This window comes from Limulus polyphemus, unplaced genomic scaffold (assembly GCF_000517525.1).
Source record: "Limulus polyphemus unplaced genomic scaffold, Limulus_polyphemus-2.1.2 Scaffold563, whole genome shotgun sequence".
NCBI classification, from domain to species: domain Eukaryota; kingdom Metazoa; phylum Arthropoda; class Merostomata; order Xiphosura; family Limulidae; genus Limulus; species Limulus polyphemus.
In genome coordinates, this window is record NW_013666173.1 from 343,462 (window position 1) to 362,219 (window position 18,758).

Consider the following 18,758-nt stretch of genomic DNA (forward strand, 5'->3'; position numbering starts at 1 on the left):
TAACGAGTGCTAATTGGATATAAACAAAGATAATTAAAATGCTTAGAAATAACATACAACTGCATTTTGAATACTTAGGGAAGGGAAAAGTTTCACCATACCTTATTACGAGCAATAGCATCCCAACCTTTTTGACTGTCATTACCCCTGTTAGGTTTCTTGTTATTTGTCCATTTGACAGTTTCACGTTTACACGTAGTGATCTCTGTCAGTATCTCGTCTGACAATAAACAAAAGAAAACAAATAACGCATTGTCGTTACCCGTGATATTTCCGACATACAAAGAGTATTGTTTGTGATGGCTGGGCTTTCGTGATTATGGAAAGAATCATACTTAACTCCATTAGTGAAGTAACTTTAGCTTAAAAAAGTATATATATTAAGAGGTATAGCTTCAAAACTATTATATCAATTACATTAATTGTCAATAGTCGATCAAAATCAGCACTATAAAACAATAATAAACATTATATAAATTCAAAACTCTATTTAAAGAAACAAAAAACCTTCGCACTTTCCGGTCGTTATCCGAAAGCCATAACAGAGATTGCCTGTGGTAATAGCACCCAAAAACGTTGGGGATATCCCATCTATCAGACAAAATCCAAAAAGCAGATGAGAAACCAGTCAGCAGTCGTGAAAATTCATTAAGGGTACAGCGTTGAGTGTTTACACCCACAACGTCTCAACTCTTACTGCCTTTCACTGTCTGCAGCCAGTTGTGGGAAGGTAGTTACCCTTAAAAAGATGCAATAAAGTTAAAAGTCGAAATAAGATAAAATCAAGCCACCCAAAAATATATATTTCTACTAAACAATGCCTACCATTCTCCACACTTAAAAGTTCTTAAAAATACTTAAAGTAGAATAAATACCACCCTAATAATTCTACTACACGTTACTCCCAACCTCCACCCTTTTCTGAAAATGACTTATTTATTATAAAAGATCTTAAAAAGAACTACAAGATTTACTTTAAGTAGTTCATATTGTCACATTATTCAAGTATAGCATGGGATAGCTGAGACAAATCCAGCTAATTGAAGTTTGTCTTTTTAGTCCTGACTATACTGAATAAATTTAACTTACGTATTAAATGTAGCTGACTACCTCTAGTGACAAAAAAAGGTTGTTTTTTTTTCCTCATTGAATATTTATCTAATAAAATATTTTGGAATTTATTATAAAAACTTGGAAAAAAAGTTGTTATTTGCCAGTATTTATATACATTATTTTCTAATTTAGTTATGAATAATATAACATCATACATAAAAAACGTGCTGTTATTATAAACAGTTAAAAATCTTTATAATTGAGACGTAATGATGCCTTTCAGCATCATACGAGAAACCACACTATTAGGGGTGGACAGACTAAAGATGGGAAAATCAAATGCTCTTTTTTATCAAAAATATTCAATTGTACTTTACCATTTACTAATTTGATATCCAAATCTACATAATTAGCATATAGCATTGTTTAGTAGAAATATATTTTTTGAGTGGCTTGATTTTATCTTATTTCTACTTTTAACTTTATTGCATTTTTTAAGGGTAACTGCCTTCCCACAACTGACTGCAGACAGTGAAAGGCAGTAAGAATTGAGATGTTGTGAGTGTGAGCACTCAACTCTGTACCCTTAATGAATTTTCCACGACTACTGACTGATTTCTCATCTGCTTTTTGGATTTTGACTGATAGATGAGATATCCCCAATGCTTTTGGGTACTATTACCACAGACAATCTCCTTTATGACTTTTGGATAACGACCGGAAAGTGTGAAGGGTTTTTTTTTGTTTCTTTAAATAGAGTTTAGAATTTATATTTATTTATTTATTTTGTGTTTTGTTTATATATTACTTTACATTAACCCTGAATTATAATACAATATATATTATTCGATTATAAAATGATGACTGAACATTACCTTTATGCTCGTGGTAGCGAGCTTTAGTTTTCAAAATGATAACTGTGATACAGGCAATCACTATAAGCCCCGCAACTATGGTAGCAAGGACGACTAAGATTGGACTAAAACTCTTTTGCCAGAAGGTTCCTGTGGAAGAAGTTGGATAACGCATATAAGTTTCACCATATTACTATAACGTAAAATACTTTTTATCTTATGCATAAGCATAACAGTTCTATTAGTAACGTGACATTGTGTTCCCGGGACGTATGTCAAAATGTGCTCTCCCAATAGGCCCCTTCTCATGCTCCTGTTATCTACCATACACATGAAAAGTATTTTGCTTAAGTTGGCTTGGAACTGAAGAGTCATTTCTACAAGATATGACGTATCTCAGATAAGGAACTTTCATACCTTGAGCAAGAACAAACAATGTTAATTAGTGGAAAAAAATGACATACTGTAACTACTTTTTTGTGCAAAGAAAAGTTAGCAAAAAAAGGTATTTACTTAAATTTCATTTCGTAATTTACGAACGAAAGAGTTAGAGCTACCGCAGCGAAATAACTGAATCTCAAGCAACTTGAATTTTTGAACCTGTTGATATTCTGGGAATCATCATATCATGTCTCCTTAAAAATTACACTGTGTGCACTACGTTTCCAACTTCACTCGTCATCAGGGCGGGACTTTCCTCAACCATTGATCAATCAGGGTCTAGGCATGGTTCAATAACAATGACGTTCATCACGATTGGTGCATGGAGTGAAGAAAAAGAAGTATAATTGGTTGAACTTTGGAGACAAAGACCCGTTTTTTTATTATATCAAAAAAGAATACATAGACGAAAATAAAAGGAACAAGTGCGGAAGGAGGTGGCCGCCGCACTTGGGACTCTAGCTAACCTGGAAACAAGTAATGGTTTTGTGCTGACTTGTTTTTCCAAGGAACATCAAATTGCTTTTGGTTTATTATAATCAGTCCATAAAATGTAGCATTGTATTTCAGTTTATTTGTATTAAAATAATATTTTGATTCTAACTGAGGGTTGCAGAGTAAAGGCAGGGACCTGCAGACTCTGTATATTAAAACCAAGAAGTACTCCCAATTGAAAATAGACTTCACACACTTGTAACTTAAGATAACGAGATTGCACAAGTATGAATTATTTCATCTGCAGCTTGTCTCCAACATACACACACACACATGTCACATTAGTAAATAAGCAAGAGAAGACTTAATAGCAACCATGATAATTAATGACGATAAACTCGGTAAAGGTTGCTAACAGAAAACTGAAGTTAGTGGAGAATGGGCTCTTTAAAATATAGTAATTTCTATACTTAGTTGTTCAGTGAACTCTGTTTTGATCAACAGTCAGCATCTTAAAACTTCATTGTTTTATTTTATTTCAACTAAATCTGCTATTTTGAATAAACCTTTGTTATGAAGTTAGGTGTAAGGAACATCGGTTGAAATTAAGAAAGATGAGAAAGCGGCCAGCCTTTGGTCATTCTCTAAGACATTACAAAATAATTGAAGTAAACGAGTATTGCCACCACTTTTTTAAGTTTAGCCGGTATGTAGGCCACAAGGCCCTCTATGAAACATTATAATTCAATATACGGAAGACAGGTGCAAGGTCGGAAAGAAAGTGGCCGGTTCGATGTGGGCTTGAGAAAGGAATATAAAAAAACAAATATTCAACGAAAAAAAAGAGAAGGTCGGAAGATGTGAAAGAGAACGAATAAACTGAGAGAGGCGAAGAAGAAAGTAATATGCTACCAATAAGAAACCAAACCTATTTCTAAATCTATGTTTATTGATCACCAGCAATAAACAGCAATGTGTTGTGTTTACATTGATACGATACGAACAAGTACAATCTAAATCCAGTTGAAGGGAAGGCGAAGTGCGAGAATAGCACGACCCATAACAACCTCCAACCTAAAAAAACCTAGTTGACATTAATGAAAAAATATTGATGATTATTTGTTTGTTCATGTTTAAGCGTAAAACCAAACAATTGCCTATCTGCACTGTGCTTACTGAACTTCATATTTTAACCTCAAGTTTACCGCCGAGTCATTGATGAAATCAGTTGAATATTATTATGATTAAGTTTGCTTGAAGTTAAGCACAAAGCTACACAATGGACTATTTGTGCTCTGCCCACCACGGGTATCGAAACCCGGTTTTAGCGTTGTAAATCCGCAGACATACCATGTGCCACTGGGGGGGGCATTATTATGACTAATAATAATACATATCTTGCCATATAGTCCAAAAAGACCCACAAATAAGTCAAGCAAACTTTTATAAATGCTAGACGTTATTCTAATTTTGAAAATATACATATTTTTATTTCATAATGTTCGTTACCAATAAAAGAAGTACTTTGAATATCTCTCGAAATACGTAGTTTGCGTTTTTAGCACTATTACTCTACATTGAAAATATTTTTTATAATATTATCCCGTTAGATTAGTGCACAGTGCTACTGGGTAAACCACATTAGATATTACACAGTTTTGTCTTGTTATCTTTTTCAATTTAATCACTGAGAACTTTTTTTTTCATTTCTTATTAAACTGTAGGATTTCCAATAGTCTTTCACTGTATTACAGCTTCTATTCTTTATTTACCTTTTCTGGACTGAGTTTGCGGTCCTGGTAAGGTACTTGTTCGCATGACAAGAGGATGGCTTCGTCCTTTAGCATTCACAGCGTAAATCACAACAAGAAAATTCGTTCCTGCTGGAAGATTATCAGCTTCAAATGTTGGCTCTGGTGCCGTCAAGTTCACTCTTAGTGTTTGGAAGTTCTTGTTGTACACTTCCATTACAAAATATTGACTAAGTCCGCCATTGTATCCTTCTACGCATTCTACTTTAACACTATGCACTGTTTGGTTTCGCAGAGAACAGTTGTTTACCGTATTTGGAGGACCTGGAAAAATTCAATTTTATCAGTCATAGAAAGAGTAATAGAAGAAAAGGCTTAATGGGAAGACATTAACTACTCTTAAAAATTACTTATTTATAACTATGGGATGTCACAAGTTCTTTTTTAATAAAATTATCAAAAACTTTGTGTTTTAGTGAGAAACGTTCTAAAATGTTCTAATAGACTACTTGAGACATTTTGTTATTCTATTCTGATACCATGCAGTTATTAATTAAAAAATTGTGATTATAGAATATATTTATGACTTCTTGTATTTTAATTGTTTGGGTGTGTGTGTGTGTATATAGAATATATTTCCGAGGGCATTGAATACGTTTCTCTATATTGAAACTTATAACACTCATATAAATAAAATGCATTAGTTATTTAGTTATTTAACAAGCGTATTATTAGAATAAGAATGGTGTTGAAAATATGCATAAGGATGTAAAACATAAATTTTCAGTGGGAAATGATAGAACATTACTGACTTGAGTGATTTGTTTTGTTTTGAATTTCGCGCAAAGCTACACGAGAGCTATCTGTGCTAATTTAACAGTGAAAAGGAAAGGCAACTGGTCAACACCACCCATTGCCAACTCTTGGGCTACTCTTTTACCAACGAATAGTGGAAATGATTGTTCCTTTATAACGCCCCCACAGCTGAAAGGGCGAGCATGTTCGGTGTGATAGGGATTCGAAACCGCGCCCCTCTGACTGCGAGTCGAACGCCCTAACCACCTGGCCATGCCGGGCCTAGGATTTACTTTGTTTTAACAATAAATGATAACTTCCACAAAAGAGTTCCCTGGTGGGGTGGGTCAGCGGTAATTTTATGGACTCAAATGCTAAAATCTGGGGTTCGATTCCCCGAGGTGGACACAGCAGAGAGCCTACTGTGGCTTTTTTCTAAAAATAAATAAATAAACCAGGTGAAATTTGAAATAACGGTTGATGTATTTGGGCTTTCTCATTGTAGTAGGATTCTTATAATATCCCGTGAAATGTTTTATCATGGCAAGACTTTTCTCAGGTCATAAAACTCTTCCAAAGAAAATAAATGCTAAGTTATATTGAGCGAGCAATGAATTATACATCAGGGAAAAGTTTCAATTGCTAGAAACTATTATATTTAGTAAAACGTCACTGACTTCGTGACCAATCAACGATGAAGACAAAGAAATGTGTATTTATGTTTGTTCCTTGGATCATTACTTTATTTTCAATCAATTTATTTTATTTCCCTTACCTTCTGGAACCACTTTGAAAACGCATGGCTTTTGTTGAACACCAACTTTGTTGCTGGCCCAACACAGTAAAGACCCGTAATCGTTATCCGTGCGCGGAATGACTGTTGCTGTGCTCCTAGTCTTATCACTAGTAAATGTCAGAACGTTTTCAGCGTCCTTGGAACTATTGAACCTCCAGTGGAAGGTAACGTTACCCGGATCTGCCTCAACATCACAAAAAAGTTGTACTGGTTCGTGCCGAGCAGCCCCGTAAGTCATCTTTTGGTTTGACTTACAAATCGGACTGACTAAAAAAAAAAAAGAATGTGCTTGAACTATTATTAAATGTAATTACAACTAAACAAATTATAAAAATATAAGAACTTACACTTCGAAAATCTAATTTTGATTAACTACGAAACCAGATTAGCATGTTAAATATTCCAGAACCTACTCTCCACAAAGCAGATCCAAAGATAATTCACTAATTCGTTTAAGCTTGTAACTTCAGTAATAAATATTTTTAGTAATCCTTAAAAAAATACTTTTTTGTTACCAGTACCTCGTCATGCTACTATAGCTTATTGTACAGAGGATTAATTTCGGCAAAAAAAGAAAGGGTCGAAAAGTGGATTAATATTAATCTATATTTAGAAACCTTTCAGTTTATCATTCTATATGTAATATAGTAGTAAATTTAAAGCACAGGGGTATAGATTAAGTGCAAAACATGGGAACAGCACAGTAGTTCTATATAATAAACACAGCAATTTGTTAGAACATTCTCTATACGAATTCGTTTCTTCGTTATCTTAATGAAAATCTATGAATATAATTCTTGGAGATACAATATGAATTAATGGGGTACAAGAAACAAACGAACAAGAAATGAAGAGGAGGATATCAGCAATTCACGAGATAATGAAAATATAAAACAAACGAACAAGAAATGAAGAGGAGGATATCAGCAATTCACGAGATAATGCAAATATAAAACAAACGTAGCTTACAAAAGAGCTAAAAATGAACCGATTGCAACAAGAACTACCAGATACACAACAGGTTTAGCAACAAGAAGAAGAAAACGTCTAATAGAAAAAGGCCTAGTTGGGGAAGGAAGTGCACTATATGAAAGCTACAAGATAGAGGGCTCTTTTAAAGATAGCCGGCTTGCTATGAAACACATAAACCGAACAATCCGGTTATGGTAAAAGAACATCGTTTTTATTTGTTGTTTTTTTGTTTTTTGGAATCAACATGACCATACTTTTCGAGATCGATAAAGAAAACGTAAAGTTCAGAGAGGGGGGAATAATGAAATGTTAGCTTTAGACTTATTCTTGGATTTTATGAATGTACAAAAATTGGAGTTCTAAGAAGAAATGTTAGTAACTAAGATCATTTACAACGAAGTATTTGAGTAAATTTATCTGATTCATAATGGCTTTCACCAAGACTCTTGAGTTTAATGGCCTGAACTGATGAATCGCTTGTTTGTCATGATTGAAAAATAACATGATCTGAATAGATCATTCTATAACTGAATGCGAAATATTTCAATAGGAGTAGACTTAACAGCAAAAGTAAAAAATAAAACGTTGAACAGTGGTATCTTGACTTAAAAAAATATTGAACGGCTAAGTACACTTTGTGGCAAAACTATAGATATAATATCTAATATAGATATACCTTTGGAACGTAGATGAATAGGTTAATTATGGTGTGGAATACACACTAGTTTATCATGTAATGTGAAATAGGAGAAGGTAAGGCTAATCAGCTCAGAAGGGGTCAGTCTCTTGAAATGTTTTAGTAGGGTTTCTTTTTTTCAGCAATTAACGAAAGCGGTGTTTAAAATAGAACGAAGAAGAGTCTGAACATAAGCTATTGTAAAAGTTATTTTGATAAAACTGGTAGTTTTCCAAAACGTTTAGAAGAGTATAGAAAAGATGGTAAGAGGTAGAGCTTGAGTTACGACAACAGCAAACATAATTAACACCCAACAGAATACTTCGTAAGCGCCGAAAACTTAGTTGGGGCAACGTCTTAAGTTACTTATATACTGCTTTTGAGCTCGTATTAAGAAGTCAAAATCCTCCTAAGTACAAAGTAGAAAATACCTCCTTTTACGCAAAACGCAAGCGACGGGTCTTTGTTTGTATACCTTGGTACCAGATTTAGCTTCTTCAATGTTGGTGAATACCACCAGGGTAAATAGGGAGGTCAGAGTTTAATAAGCAATAAACGTAGTAGGCTAAGATGTGGGTAAACATTAAAATGTGGTAAGAGACAAATGACGTAAGTTCGGAAGAAGTTGGTGAAAGAAGCTGTAAGACTTGGAAATAATTACGCAAGCCTTTAAAATAACTATTGAATAAGTCAGAATGTAAATAAGATATCCAAAGCGAAATTTTAATTATTAGGGATTAGAAGTACAACTAATATGATAAGACCAAAATAACTAAGGAATGAAAAAAAAAGAAAGAAAGAGACTGAACACGTGGTCGAAAATTGAAGTTAAAGTACCTTATAAAGCCTGAAACGACAGTAATTAAGAACTGATGGTACGAACTAATAAGAACAAAAAAGTAAAATCGGATCAATTTTAAAATTTCTTAATAATGAGATTTAGCATTACTACTTTCCTGACAGATCATTACTTACACTGAACCTTCAGATGGAGTGAATTACTTTCTCCCAGGCCCTCGCTATTAGAGGCGACACATAAATAGTGCCCTCTGTTAGCCCGCTTCACCTTTTGAAGTACTAGCGATTGATTACTGATAATGATCCCAGCAGAGGTATTAGTGTGTAAATCCCAACCTTCGAACTTCCAGCGAATCTCTGTAACCCAAGGGTTGGCGACAATGTTACATTCTAAATAAACATCATTTCCTTCTTGTATGTGGAAGTGTCGAAGTTTACTTCCAAGTCGAAGTGTCAGTTTAGGCTTATCTAAAAGAGAGACAGACGGTTTGGGAAAAACGTCTTCTTGACTTAGTGAAGAAGCAATAAAGCAAGTATACACACACACACATACAGTGATTTTGTCTTTCGAGTGTTTACTAAAGATTGTGTTCTTTGTATTACATTTTGTGTTCACCACAATTAATGCTAAACTTGTCTCGTATACATTTAGCACTATTCAGTAATAGCTTATCTTGTATAAGTTCTTGTTTAGCGGAACTATCTAGTATAACTCCTGAGTTAATTCACCTAGAAACATCACAGAGGGGTATACACAATATTTTTCAACTATGTTCTTTAATGATGATATTTAAAGTTGTAACGTCTAATTAAGCTATTTTAAAATAAAACTGTACCACAGAAAGTTTGTGGGGATAAAGTTTCTCAAGAACCATTTGCTAAATAAATAATGCTAATGAACTTATTACTTTCAGTTACACGTAAAATGTTTCAGCTGAAAGGTGACTCTTCTTTTTCTTTTTTGACATTGTAGCGAGTCTTTCTATTTTGGCCACAAGAGAGAGCTCTTGTTGTTACTGTTTTCTTAGTGCAAAAAAACACAATGGACTATCTTCATTTTGTCCGCCGCAAGAAATCGAAAACCGAAATTTTGCCATAAAGGATAGACTTTTCAAGGAACACGTAGAGGTTATTAGTCAAACACAGTCGGTTTCGTGTTACACTAATGTGGAGATTTTTCTAGTAAACTAACCTACTTCAACCTAAATGAACAATATTTTCATTGATCCGACATCTATAACGTGTGTTACGTTTCGTTTTGCATCATTCCTGCTCTCCCTTTTGCTTTTTGATTGAATTACTTGATGTTGAACTTTTTTTTGGGGGGGGGGGGGGTATTGAGCACAGAATGCGTTGTATGCTACTATATGCCATTTCTTTCTCTACTTGCATGTATTTTACTTACAAAACAAAGCATCTAACACTCCGTTACTTTAAAGATAGGATTTAGGTACTTAGTTATTAAAATTCTCTAATTATATCTTTAAATCAACTATCTGAGGAACGCTGAAAATATTCATATACTTACGATGAACATTGAGCGTCCATCCACGTTCCAAAGCGCCATCTGGTATCGATGGGTTTTCTGCTCGACAGGAAAGGTACTTTCCAGTGTCTTCTTTCGATGGTTTGAAGGACAATGTACTGATAGTCATGCTGGTGCTGTCAGTTGTTCTGACTGTTATCATCTTTATTTGTTTACTACCCAGCCACCACGTAATGGTGACGTTAGGCCTAGACCCAGCTGTTCTGCATTTTAAATGTGCTACTTTATTGGCTGATAAGGGGTGATCAACTCCTTCAATCTCCAGTATTATTGGTCTTACTGTAGTAAAGGAAAGGAAAGGAAATTGCTGTGGTCATTATAAACATGTATTATTCATATTTAAAGTTACAATTAGATCGATAATCTCAGCTCGCAAAAAATGAACCATGGGAAGAAATTCCATTAAATATACGCCATTAGATTTCTCTGATTAACCGTCTGATAGTATTAGACAAATTAAATAATTAAACTCTTTAACTCAGTGATTTATCATCAACACTCGGTGACACACTAACAATTTTTTAAATATCTACTTTAGCCTAACTCGCATTTTATACAACCCAAATCTCTCCCTAAACTTTCAAGAAGGTTTTACTTGCTAAGCCACACTTATTACACTACATAAAACTTCTCTCTACCAACATTAATATAAATGTCTAAACTAAAAACATAGCCTACAACACTGCCCCTCCCTATGTTGTGAATTCTCTTAAACAATCCAATTACACAAAGAAAACCATGGTACACTGAACTTCCGTAATTGACAGTTAATTAGCTCTTCATAACTAATAATATTTATGTTCACAAATATTGAGACTACAATAATTAAACATTTTATTATATGTGTGAAGTACAATCAAAATTTTCATTAACAAAACCAAACTTTTTTACTAATTAATTTTTTCTGAACCATATATTGACCGAATTTTTTTGTTTCCTTTTCTGTGATTTATGGTTTGAAAGTGGGATGACCTATTGTCCTTTATCATCACTTGCCATCTTGTCACCTTGGGAGTTCTCTTCAGGTAGATGGTCGAAGGAATCCTTTGGTGGTTCCATTCTTAAATTATATTATGGAAGTGACCTTAAGCTATTTAGCAGGTTGACCGACTTCTGAGCAAATCTTCTCTGGATCTAATCATTTGGCTATATTCTTGCCAACTTACCTCCGAAGATACTCATGATCGATGATCTTTGATTTGGAATATACATTTTTCTGGTAGCTGCTCTATTGCATTTTAGTTTGAATGTTTTCATTATATTGTGCTTCTATGTTTGTTGTCATTGGAATTTAAGCATCTGGGGGAGTAATTATTATGCAAGTTCACATAGATTTCCTAATCATTAACTAATAAACTGTTCGAAGCTATTCTAACTGTGTTTTTGAATGAAATTTATTCCCAGTGTGCATTCTTCGTCTATGTTAATTTTCCATACACCATGATAAATAAACAAGTTTCCTTCCATGAGTGGATTTCTATTTTTTCTTTTGCTACATCTCTGTGATGCAAGTTCTTAGCTTCCACTGCTAAATCAGATCGAACAATATTCAATATGTTGCAAAGCTTTTTATCAGTGGTTTCTTTCAGTGAAGCACTACTTACTTCAATTGGAGCAAATTCAGTATTCTCATCCTAAATGTTTTGTATTCTTGGTTTGCTATCAACAGTTACATTCACCACAGTCTCGGATGTAATATCTATGCTTTTCACAGATATAGGAGTTTCCTTATTCTATCGACCTTTGGCGTAGTTTCTATTTCCTAATAGTTTATGTATGCTGGCAATACGCCCTTTTACGTTGCGATTCTAACACCTTCTGTCTTTTGTTTTACTTCTTTCATTCTGAAAAAAAAGAACTCATTCAGACAGCATTGATGTTTCTACATTATTTGATCTGTTAATCTCATAATTTCTGTATAATCTCTTCAGTTGTTTATTTGTTACTTTAATTGATTCAAGTTCCATTATAAACTGAACAATTCTACTTAAAGATGTACAGCTACTTTGCTTTAGCATAATGTGCATATCTTCTTCCACTAAAGCATCTATGAATTGTTCCAATATCAAGAAATTCATAATTTCACGTAGTGCATCTAGATAAGATAATTGAGCGAGTATGTTCACATCTTCATCAAGTGGTTAAGGACTTATCCATCTCCCTTATTTCACATCTTCATTAAGTGGTTAAGGACTTGTCCATCTCCCTTATTTCACATCATCATCAGGTGGTTAAGGACTTGTCCACTTCACTTATTTCACATCTTCATCAGCTGGTTAAGGACTTGTCCATCACCATTATTTCACATATTCATAAGATGGTTAAGGACTTACCCATCACCCTTATTTCACATATTCATCAGGTGGTTAAGGACTTGTTCACCACCTTTATTTCACATCTTCATTAGTGATCAAGGACTTGTCCATCTCCCTTATTTGACATCTTCATCAGGTGGTTAAGGACTTGTTCACCACCTTTATTTCACATCTTCATTAGTGATCAAGGACTTGTCCATCTCCCTTATTTGACATCTTCATCATGTGGTTAAGGACTTACCCATCTCCCTTATTTCACCTCTTCATCGGTTGGTTAAGGACTTGTCCATCTCCCTTATTTGACATCTTCATCAGGTGGTTAAGGACTTGTTCACCACCTTTATTTCACATCTTCATTAGTGATCAAGGACTTGTCCATCTCCCTTATTTGACATCTTCATCAGGTGGTTAAGGACTTGTTCACCACCTTTATTTCACATCTTCATTAGTGATCAAGGACTTGTCCATCTCCCTTATTTGACATCTTCATCAGGTGGTTAAGGACTTGTTCACCACCTTTATTTCACATCTTCATTAGTGATCAAGGACTTGTCCATCTCCCTTATTTGACATCTTCATCATATGGTTAAGGACTTACCCATCACCCTTATTTCACATATTCATCAGGTGGTTAAGGACTTGTTCACCACCCTTATTTCACATCTTCATCAGTGATCAAGGACTTGTCCATCTCTCTTGCACTGTTCCATAATTTTGCTTTAAAAAATTCTTCTCATATAACACTCCAACGTATTTTATAAGAGCAGCTGACAATGCGTGATATTGCAGCTCTATGTTAGAATGTTACTCAATGTTATTAAAGCTGATCCTTTTAAGTGAACATCAAGATGAACAGCTTGTTGTTCAATATTTCATCATTCACTTTGGAAATGGTTTCAAACTGCACCTATTTTTGGCTCCCATTCTACTTTTCCACTATAGTTTTGGTTTCTCAATTAAATAATATTAATGAATGGGTCTGCTAAATTCCGTAACTTGATAAAGATGGAGAAATCCGGGAAAGTTCAGCAGTTACAGATGGCAAAACAGTAATAATGGTAACAGATGTAAACCAGATGGTTTCTTCTCTTCCATGTGGCATAGTTAATGATGTTTTAGGTTGGAGCAGATGCCCCAGTGCAAATAAATATTGAGTGCATTATTCAAACTGTACATTTCCTGTCTTGTCCTTCATCACATTTATTTTTATTGTAATTTCTCCGAAATCTTTTATCTCGTTTTTGTACTCCTTTTAATTTCTATGCAATTTTCTTGATCTTCTTCATGTTTTATCTCTCCCTCTTCTAATATTTTGTCTCGTCTTAGCTTCTGTCTCATTTTTCTTGATCTTCTTCATGTTTTATCTCTCCCTCTTCTAATATTATGTCTCATTTTTCTTGGTTTTCTGTCTCATTTTTCTTGGTTTTCTTTCCACCGTTTTATCATTTCCAGCAACATTGCGATCTCGCATTGAAGCAGAGTCGTAATCCCGAAGTTATGTCTGAAGCTTATTTTATTTTTCATCAAAATAATTCCACTCCTGACACAAATCTTATAACGATTTGTATTGGAGGGAGGGTTTTTTCATTGAAAAGAATAATGGAAAGTTCAGTCCACTTGATGATAAACACCGTGTTTTATTCTTCAAATTATAATATCTACATGGTGGCTTAACTAACGATTGTTGTTTGCTGAAAGAAAAAACACCGATCTAAGCTGTAAGAAGGAGAATAGCACATACATTATTTTCATCTCTAATACAACTACGTTAATGAAGTATTACAGTTAACTGAATATTTTTATTATACGTCAGTTATTACTATTTGCTTTCTCTAGTTGCTCATGTTAAGTATGATCAAAAATGTTTTAACTAATCAAATGGAAAAATGTCTTAATGCCACTTACCTTCCATTTAGTAGCCATGCCGCCGCTATAATAACAACAGTTGTTTAGCTATTCAAATTTGTACATGTCCTTTAATAATCTTGTTGCTTGAGGAAGATTGAAGATTAAATATTACTTTAAACGTTAACCCAAAGCGCGCAATGGAGAGATCAAGAAACGTGCTTGACATTTTTTTTTTCACTGTTCAGGATTAAGTTTGTTTTTGATTATTTGTCAGACAAGTACGCTTAGTCTAGAAATAGTTTCTTCTAATTTAGTTTAGTTGAAAGCTTTTGTGCAGTAAATACAACAGAAGCATTTCTACTCTACAGAAAGTGGTATTGTTCAGGGATTTAATGCGTTATTTCTTTTCAGAAAGAGCGTTACCAGATGTAACTGTTCAGGCTTAGAAAACATTGCTAAATGAGAGTATATTTCTTTAAATCATTTTACATTCTGAGCTGTTTTGGAGTTCGACGTGTCAAGAGGTACCATAGAATAGAAAATGAATATCAGATGATGACTTGCGTTATTCATCATGACCCGTTACCTTTAGTTTCTCAGACCCTTGTCGTCAAATATAAAATAATAATAAATGGCCAATCGGTAAAATTGGTTGGTTTTTTGGTGCTTTATGGCACAAAGCAACGAGGCTATCTGCACCAAACAACCGGTAAAAACAGTGAAAGTAAATTAAAGTAAAATGTAAAAATACAGTGAGTTAAAACCAATATATGTTGATAAAAGATTTATATATATATAATTAAAAAGACCTATAGTGTGTAAAACATTAAAAATACAATCTAATTGGACAATGTCACCATTACCAATGACACTGTCCAACGTCAGGGGTAAACTCTTAGAAAATGCGTGACTAAAATGGTGCCGCCGCTCACGGTCGTAACGACGGCAGGACAGTAAAATGTGGGCTATTGTGACTTGAGTGTCACAATGGCTACACATCGGTGGGTCAATACCTGATAAAAGAAAACAATGGGTTAAAAAACTGTGACCAATGCGTAGCCTTGCCAGAACTACTTCCTCCTTCCGATCCTTACGGAAGCAAGGCGGCCAAAGACCAACAGAAGGTTTGATCTGGAAAAGCTTGTTATGACGTTGCTCACCCCAAGTCGACTGTCAACTGGCAGTCGGACTTAGCTGCGGTGTCAGCGAGCTCGTTCCCGTGAATACCGACGTGGCCAGGGATCCAGAAAAACTGGATGGAAACAGGAGATAGAGAAAAGTGGGCCAATCGGTGTTGAATATCGACGAGAACAGGGTTAGAACTAACATTAAGCGATTCTAGGGCCAGTAGAGAGCTAAGAGAATCGGTGTAAATAGCACAATTACTGTACTGCATAGCTTCTACATGATCCAGGGCAAGAGAAATAGCATACAACTCGGCAGTGAACACAGAAACTGTAGAGGGGATCCTGCAAGCAACTACCGAGCCACAGCACATCATGGCAGAACCTACAGAGTCACCCGATTTCTAACCATCCGTGTAAATAGGAAGAGAAGAATGGCTCAAAAGATGTTCAGCAAAAAGAAGACGGCACTTCCAATCGTGAGTATCCGCCTTCCTCAGATGACTCAGAGAAAGGTCACAGGAAGGAATGGTAATAAGCCAGGGTGGAATGGGCTGATCATTGGGGACAGCAATGTCATCCAATGCCAGACCCAGTTCAACTAGTTGTGCCTGGATACAAAGGCCAACGGAAGGAATAGCAGACCATCTGTTCCAAAAGAGCATGGCACATCGGGGAAGAAAGATACAATACTGGGTGGGATGCCGTGGTAAGAATCGAAGCTTGGTAGCATATTGTAAAGAAAGTTGCAAATGATGGAGGTGAAGAGGAGGTTCGTAGGACTCAGTGTACAAACTCTGGACTGGAGAAGTGCGAAAAGCCCTGGTGCAGAGCCGAAGCCCCAGATTGTAAATGGGGTCCAGCATCTTCAAGACCGAGGTCCTGGCAGAACCATAGACCAAAGACCCATAGTCCAGTTTGGATCGAATCAGGGCACAATAGATCCTGAGAATAGAACATCTATCCACTCCCCAAGAGCTGGAAGAGAGGACATGGATGATGTTCACAGCCCTTGCACACTTGATACATAGCTGCTTGATGTGCGGAATGAAGCTAAGCTTACGGTCAAAGATAAGCCCCAAGAACTTTGCCTCAGGGTCCACACGAATAACTATATCGCCTAGACGGAGCTCGGGATCGGGGTGGAGACCCCGTTGGCGGCAAAAATGCATGCAAACGGTTTTAGAAAAAGAAAATTTAAAACCGTTTGCAGTGGTCCATGTCAACAACCGATTGAGGGCTGTCTGAAGCTGCCACTCAATAAACCTCATGTTCGACGACTGACATGAGATGTGGAAGTCGTCGACATAGAGCCCATTTGCAACAGTCAGAGGAAGATTATTTGTGATGGTATTAATTTTAACACTAAAAAGTGTGACACTCAATACACAGCGCTGAGGGACTCCAAGTTCCTGTGGAAAGGAACGGGAAAGAGTTGAACCCACATGAACGTGGAATCGCCTGTTCAGTAAAAAGTTTTGAATAAAAATGGGTAGATGGCCACGCAACCCATAGGAGTGGAGGTCTTGCAAAATTCCATACCTTCACGTGGTGTCATAAACTTTCTCGAGATCGAAGAACACAGAAACAAGGTGCTCTCTCTTGAGAAAGGCTTCCCTGATCGATGTTTCAAACTGGGTGGGTGAGAGGAGTGTGCTCGATTCGAGGAACCAAACAAGACAAGCATTAACCATCCTCTCTAGGACCTTACAAAGACAACTAGTCAAAGCTATTCGACGATAATTAGAAGGAATCTTGGGATCCTTCTCAGGTTTAGAGAAAGGGAAGCATCATGAAAAACATGCAAAACATGAAAAAAGAATAGCAAGTGATGCAGGAAAGAGATGGCGCCACATCTCATAATGAACATCATCAGGTCCGATCAGTGTACTACCAGACCGACGACGAGCAAGTTTGAGATCCACCAGTGTAAAGGGGCGATTATAATCATAGAGACGATTGGCCTAAAAGGAAAGAGGCGATCGCTCTGCCCGAGATTTGATGGTCAAGAAGGCAGGAGAAGAAACAGAAACATCGACCTCCATGTATCCTGCCCTTGATCGAGTGGGCAGATCTCTGTCATCAGAGTGAGAATCCAATGACTGAGGACGTGATTGAACGATCATCCTGCATTTAGGGGCCAAAGAAGGACCTGCACGGACACCAGAGACTGGTGCCCGAGGAGATTGACCCAGGCAGTCATTGGAAGGCATAGTGGGGACAGAGACTGGAGTAGATGTAGACCTATCAACTCTGTTATCCATGGTGGGCAGAAGACCTCACACATGGCGTGAAAAAGACTCGAATGGAGGCATGGAAAGATTCGTCTGCACTTCCACTGTAGCAGTGGAGCATAGTGCAGTGACATATGTCCGAAATGGAGTAGGGTGACAATAGCTTCCGAGCCTCTGGATAAGAAATGTTGTGAACAGTCTTCAAATGCTGTACCTCTTTCTCCTCCACCCACGTAGGGCAAGACCTAAATAAGAGGGGTGGGAACCACTACAATTAACACAGTAAGGGTCCTGTTTGCATTGGTAGGCGTCGTGGTACTTGCCACCACAACGACCACATATCACAGTACCACGACAAGATGTCTTCGAATGACCAAACCGCTGGCACTGAAAACATTGGAGAGGGTTGGGAATATAGGGCCGTACCTTACAGTTCAAATAACCTGACTTAACAGTGGCAGGTGGACGTGGTGATGAAAAGGTCAAAATAAGAACTGAGGTCGGCACCATAATACCATCTTGATGAGTGGAGATCCTTCGAACTGCTGAAACACCTTGATTGGAGAAACCAGCAAGGATCTCTGACTCGGGGATAGACTTCAAGTCTCTCTCAACAATAACTCCTCATGACGAATTCAATGAAGTGTGGGATGTAACGTCAATGGGTATATCCCCAATGGTATTTGAATTCAAGAGGAGTTCACTGTACTTAGCTGTGGATGTTTCAACCAAGATATTTCCAGAACGGAGCTTCTTAACTGACTTTGGAGAGCCAGTAAGCCCCTCTAGGCCCTTCTGAATAAAAAAGGGAGACATTTGCCCTAAAGATTTATCGGATAGTGAATGCAAGATCAGAAAGCGAGGTACAGGTCCATCTTGCGGTGGAGACTGCTGTTCAGAGTTTTCTAGGCGTGGTCGTTTACCAATAAACATAGTTTTTACTATTTTTTTTCATTAGGGATCCATAATTAATAAGAAAGATTCAGTGCCCACTGATCCCACCCGCCATGGAGTACTACGAGGGGACGCACTACAATATCAAACAAGGTCACTGCAGCAACGCCAGGGTTTCGTGAACACTATACCCAAACACCAGCATCAGACACGATGTCCACAACAC

At 36.4% G+C, this 18,758-nt stretch overlaps 1 protein-coding gene across 3 annotated transcripts in view; it reads right to left on the reverse strand.

Annotated features, from left to right (window-relative positions):
* Positions 1–18,758, reverse strand: part of LOC111085703 (hemicentin-1-like) — a 77,602-nt gene that overhangs the window by 15,174 nt on the left and 43,670 nt on the right. For all 3 annotated transcript variants that reach the window (XM_022385551.1, XM_022385550.1, XM_022385552.1), the window contains exons 5-10: positions 10,100–10,396; positions 8,749–9,039; positions 6,105–6,392; positions 4,556–4,858; positions 1,929–2,057; positions 102–220 (exon numbers count right to left, since the gene is read on the reverse strand). In XM_022385551.1, coding sequence (XP_022241259.1) covers positions 102–220; positions 1,929–2,057; positions 4,556–4,858; positions 6,105–6,392; positions 8,749–9,039; positions 10,100–10,396 — 1,427 coding nt within the window. The remainder of the gene's footprint in view (positions 1–101; positions 221–1,928; positions 2,058–4,555; positions 4,859–6,104; positions 6,393–8,748; positions 9,040–10,099; positions 10,397–18,758) is intronic.